The sequence below is a fragment of the Rana temporaria genome, chromosome 2, assembly GCF_905171775.1.
Source record: "Rana temporaria chromosome 2, aRanTem1.1, whole genome shotgun sequence".
Taxonomy (NCBI): Eukaryota; Metazoa; Chordata; class Amphibia; order Anura; family Ranidae; genus Rana; species Rana temporaria.
Genome location: NC_053490.1, coordinates 244647833 through 244653832, shown reverse-complemented (window position 1 = coordinate 244653832; position 6000 = coordinate 244647833). Strand labels below are relative to the sequence as shown.

General features: G+C 41.4%; 1 protein-coding gene across 1 annotated transcript in view; it reads right to left on the bottom strand.

The window, feature by feature from the left end:
* Positions 1-202: 202 nt before the first annotated feature.
* The window catches only part of C2H11orf54 (chromosome 2 C11orf54 homolog), a 31339-nt gene continuing 25541 nt past the window's right edge, over positions 203-6000 (bottom strand). The window contains exons 8-9 of the mRNA XM_040336738.1: positions 4720-4836; positions 203-1385 (exon numbers count right to left, since the gene is read on the bottom strand). Coding sequence (XP_040192672.1) covers positions 1212-1385; positions 4720-4836 — 291 coding nt within the window. The 3' untranslated portion in view covers positions 203-1211. The remainder of the gene's footprint in view (positions 1386-4719; positions 4837-6000) is intronic.

Here is a 6000-nt window from a genome sequence, read left to right as displayed (position 1 = left end):
TATCCGATTACATGAAAAGCAAATTTCTGTTTATTTTTTTATCTGCACATGATTTTGTATTTAAAATTAAACACAGTTAGAATATTTTGAATGAAGATCCTCAACTCCTTTAGTAAATAAGCCATATAGTGTTCTAGTTACTGAAAGTTTATGTTAGTGTCAAATAACATTGTCCTATTGCTAATTCCTGCTGCCAGCCAAGAAAAAAAAAACACTTTGGTATGATCTGCACTTCAGTTTGACAGTGCAAATGTCCTCAGCTGCTTGAAGGAATCGGGATGGATTGAGCACCAATATGTTGAAAGGGGAAAAACAAATTTTATTGCTATACATTAGTGGATTTTAGTGGATGGTTTCTGTCCATCAATGCACACCTGCCTATTTGTTTAATCCTTTAGGCCTTGTTCACACGGGCGTACTACAGCATACACCCTTGCGTGGGCACCATTTGTGAGCACGGGGATGCACAGGTATTCCATGCATCCCCATGCCGTTAGTTCCATTCATGTCACTTGGGACACAGAGGCTGCTGCTGCTCCCAATAAGACAGCCATGTGAGGGCTCGGGTTGGGCTCTGTGGTTGATTAAGGTGGTAATTAAACTCACTTGGTGCCTTATCTGCATTAAATTAGCCTCAAAACCTGTGTAATTCATATGTGTTTGGGTTTAAAGGGATGAGGTGGCAACCCTAGCTCGGCCCCAAATACAGACAATGTGCATTTGAGGTTGTGCACCTCCATTGCTTTTAAATTAGAAGCAGCAGCTGTAACCGTGCAGCTGCTGCATCCCAATTGACATGAATGGGACTGCCTGCATGGGGATAAACGGAAACCCTGTGCATCCCTGCAGGCAAAATGTGCCCTTGGATGGGTGTATGCTCTAGTATGCCTGTGCGAATGCGGTCCTATTTTTTTGTATTCCCTTAACTGTCCACACAAAAATGCTGTGTATAGCTATGTCACAATGCTCATTAGATCCTATGCATAGAACATAATACATATATATTCTAAATACTCAGTATATGCCTGAAATTGTTTTGTTTAACATAATTATTGATTACAAAGCAAAAACAACCATTAGAAAGCATATGAGTGCGATTTGTATTCAAAACGAAATATTTGTAATCATCATAATAAATCTTGCATAGTTGATTTGTTATATGCTAGTTTGAATAGTTCCTGCCTGTTTAATGTAATAGACTGGAAACAGAACTAATCTCTCCCAACCATATGAGTGACAGTTGGTCTGTCAATGCGGTAGAGATATTCTGCAGGATGGAAATAACCAAGGTACTGCACAGTGTCTGGTGTGGTATCCGTATGGTAGTGTCCTCCTTCTCCGTGATGGCTGAAGCAGTGAGTATGCTCCACGCGCAGGTCAAAGCCCTAAAAGAACAGTATGAAAAGTAAACACATGATATTTGTTTGCAATACATCTCAAATTAAAACGGGTAGGCCAAAAGTTTCCACTATAGAAAAATATATAATATGATTTTTTTTTTTTTTTTTTACAGCAGAGGTCTGAATTCTCAGCATGCTTTTGTGACGACTCAGATCCTTCCCTCCTTTTATTTCTCAATCCCTTTTTTACATCAGTGTCCCCAGTTCCCCCTGCATATCACAACACCCACCTTTACATTACAGCCCCCCACCCCACAATGTCCTCCTTTGCCCTCCTTCAACCCTCCCCAGTAGTGTCCTCCTTTGCATTACCCCCTGTCCCCCCATCCCCTGCTGTGGGAGGCACAGCAGCGTTGGACAGAGTGTGGGAGCAGAAACTACTGGAGTGAACGTTTTTCATATTAACAAGCTGGTGATTGGTTGCTAGGACGCATGGTGGTCCCTGTAATCAATCACCTGTCAGTTGACTTTTAACGTCAACTTGGGCAGCTCCTGCTCCTGCCCTTTATCCAGTTCTGCTGTGCTTCCCGCCATCTGCTTTGCTGTGAAAATGACAGGCAGAGGGTGGGGGGAAAAATCAGGTCCTAGGTGGAGACCACTGCAGTCCGGATAGGACAAGGACTCAGTTATGCCATTTCCTGATGCCTGTAATAAAGCAATAACTTGCATGTCCAATAAAATAAAAGGGCAAGCAGTGGCCTGGAATTGATCTATGTCAGAGAGCTTGCCCGCAGTGTGATGGCGCCATCTGCCGGAGGAGGTCAGCTAATGTGGCCGAATTCTAAGAAAAATTAGGACTGGCAACAGACTATGCAGGGGCTGATTGAAAAGCTAGATGAGAGGTGTAGATGTAGCCATTTTTAGTATGCTTGTATACGATATAAAATAACAATCTACCAACTCTATCATCACTATTAATATTAGCAGAGCTCTAGCAGATTAGTCTAATTCAGAGACAGAAAACTAGAATACCAGAAAAACTAGAAAACCAGAATACATATTTCAAGTATGCCATTACTCATTTATCTTTATCATATCTTCTTTTTACTGCTGATTAAACACAATAAACACACTGCAGTAATGGCTGAAAGACAGGGACTGATGTGTGATATAGATTGCCAAGGCTGGTAGCTGAGGAATAACACCTTATAATGTTGACATATGGAAAAAATAAAGAAGCAACCGCGCTAATGTATAGCGTGAAAAAATGACTATTACTGAGTGACAATCAAAATGTGTTAAAGTGAAGCTGCACCTTACTGGATATATACAAACAGTGAAAACATATGGAAAAAAACAAGATGCGCTACATGCACTGGCCCCAGAGGAAGCGATTTGTCGCGAAACCAGGTCGGGCGGAGCGTGCATTTACACCGGTATCACCCCCCGCTGTCTGCATATTTCCACACCATTTGATGGGCTGTTTGGTCTGCTTCCGGCCGGAGCGTCACTTGATATGCCTGTCAAACACTGCTAAATTGTAAGTGTGTTTTTGTTACCAACTTTTAATAAAGTATTTCTTTACGGATTTACACTATTGTGGCCTCCTATGTTTTCTATGTGGTATGGTCACCGTATCCCCTAACACTGGAGTGCAACCAAGATCGTTTGCCTGATTGTCCCTCAAGCTCCGATTCTGCAGAGTTTTATATCTTCATGCTACCTGGGGTCTTCTTTTAATTAAGAGACCACCGGGAATCTGGTAAGCAGATTGAATACTCGTTTGGTGGAGGTCTTTTCTTTTTTGGATTGTCACTTACCAATATGGACATTGCTTTTCATAATCACTGGTGAAAGGATTTTTTTTCGTTTCCACTAAGGACTTTTTTCTGATTATTTGTTGTTTATTTATATTTCATTATTATTCACGGATGATTCATTTCATCATTTTTTGGACACTTGTTTACATTGTACTACATGTAGCGCATCTTGTTTTTTTCAATGTTGACATATGGCCTATGGAATAATGCAGAGGTTGGTTAAGCAGAGGAGGTTGCTGTGCAATGGACCAAACACTACAAGCAGTCTTTAGACTGTGGGGTCTGACTTTTGTTTCTAACAGCCTCTCCTTGCAGCCCTCTCTTCTCTATAAAAGCATTTCAGCCATTGAAAGAACACTGCCCATAGGGTGCTTTTCTTCATTTAACAAACTCCGACAAAGCCACAAGTTGAGTTATCAGAATGAAAATCATTTTTATAGTAGCTGCAATGGTGTTAACAAATTATATATTTCAGATGTCATCTCATCTCAAAAAAGACACAAGCTGCATTATTTGTTGCCCTAAACAATAGTTTCACCGAACTGTTTCATAAATAACAAAACGCATTTAGGTAACAAACTGCCATTAGCTGAAAATAAATGTGCTGTACTATGAGCAAATTAAAGTGCTGTGTATTTTTCATGCCTCTCTAGAATGAAAACAGTATATACTGTATAATCTGAAAATGTAAACTGTGCTGTTTTTTTAGTGTCACTAAACCCACAACATAAAAAACAATCAAATGGTGTATTACATGCAGTTCATACTCATACTATGAGATTTGTTTTCTGTAGTCTGCAAAAATTTGGCAACTCTGCACATGCTCAGTTTTCAGTGATTTTCTTTGTTGAGCATTTCCTCCATATCACATCTGAGCAGCCCATGTGACTATAGAGTCACACATGTGGGTGTATGCACAATAGTAAATGACCAGGTTTTGACAAATTTGCTTGTAATCTAGGAGCCAGCTAAAAAAGTTAGAAGCTAGAAATGCACACCGTCCCGCCAAGCTTGTGCGCAGAAGCGAAAGCATACGTGAGTAGTGCCCGCATATGAAAGCGGTGTTCAAACCACATGTGAGTTATTGCTGCAATTGGTAGAGCCCTAGAGCTTCTCTGTTACTCAAAACATGCAACCTGTAGAATGTTTTAAACGTTGCCTATGGAGATTTTAAAGGGTAAGACTGCTGTGCAAATACGGTGTGACAGAAAGTATTGCAACGACCGGCATTTTATTCTCTAGGGTGTTAGAATAAAAAATATATATAATGTTTGGGGGTTCTAATTAGAGGGAAGGAGATGGCAGTGAAAACACAGAGGAAGCTCCATTGGCATTGCTGGTTGTCTTGTCATGCCAACGGCCACCACAAGATGGTGCCAGATCACAGAAGGAAGCATAGGCCTGCAGAAGGCCGCAAAGCCACGGCCTCAATTACCGGCCGGCACGGCCTGACATGAACGGGAGGTGGGGGCACACAGAGACACAGGAGCATCCACATAAAGAAAGAGAAGGGGCAATGTAAACTTAACAGTGTGTGTTTAGTATCACTTTAAACTTACTGGGTCACGAGACACAAACACGGACTGACAAATGAGCGGAGCCCTCATTTCATAATAGTTGAGCCAGCGATCAACATCTTCATCTGTGTTCAGGGGACAGGCAGAAAACTCACGGGGCTGTTAAAAAAAAGTGCATTTTTTTTTTATTAACATGAAACAAGTATGAAAGATAACCAGTTAAAACCACAATTAATCAACATGTATTTTAGACTGGACCAAGGCTATGGAGAAGAACTGTGGCAACTGGTAATTTTGGTATACTATACATGGTAACTAAAGATTGGTCTGCAAGAGCTAGTGGCATGAGTTACAACAATAACCATCATTTATACTACCAGTATACAGTATTACAATCGCCATTATAAACCTTGCATGAAAAACCTTTAGTGAAAGCTTTATAAGAAAAAAAGAAAACACTGAATGCAAAATATAAAAAATACTAAGGCTAGCCATACACAGCAAATTTTCCAAGGGTTGCAGGAAAGAAATTTACTCAACTCCCCTATCAACACAGACAGTGTTGATGCGGGAATCCCTCCTGCCGGGCCATTTTCTTCTTGTGGTGGTGGTGGTGGTGGGGCAGAGGAAGCTGTCCCTGTCAGGAGAAGACAGTGAATATTGCTAGTGGCTATAGCAGCCGCTAGCGATAATGGCAGGTAAAACTCAGCAGGCTGGCTGTACCCAAGTTGATCGATCAACTTGTAAAATTCAGCCTGCCCATACACAGTTTGAATCTCAGTTGGTTCCTGCTGAACCAAATGAGAATCGAACTGTGTATGGCCTTGCCTTACCTACCACCCTGGTTTCTGGTTGCTTTCTGTAGATGCAGGTGATGTCACTAGGCTTTACCACAGGATCCTGAGAAATCAGAGGTTCCTAAATTTCACAAGAAGACACTTCAACACTATGCAATCTAAATGAGAGTGACATCAATAGGTTCTCCTGAAGGATCCTGGAAAGGTTAGGGATCCCAAGAGAAGGCCCAGTGACATACCCTTTGCCTTAGCGGGCTTGCCAAAATCCAGTTGAAAGATTAAGCTCTTTACTAATAATGCAGGACAATGCAGAACCAGACTAAATCTGGCTGTAACAGCACTGGTGAACGGAGTGAACCACAACTGCGGTTAGCAAGGATTTCAATGCGCTTATTTATGCGACGACTCAGTATTAGCCCCAGGCGTCACTCCTCACACAACAGGAGTTTGGTGGTTCTCTACATCATCTTTCTGTCACATAAAGAAAGGTGTTGAGCTACTAAGAATGGACGCATTACAACATGCG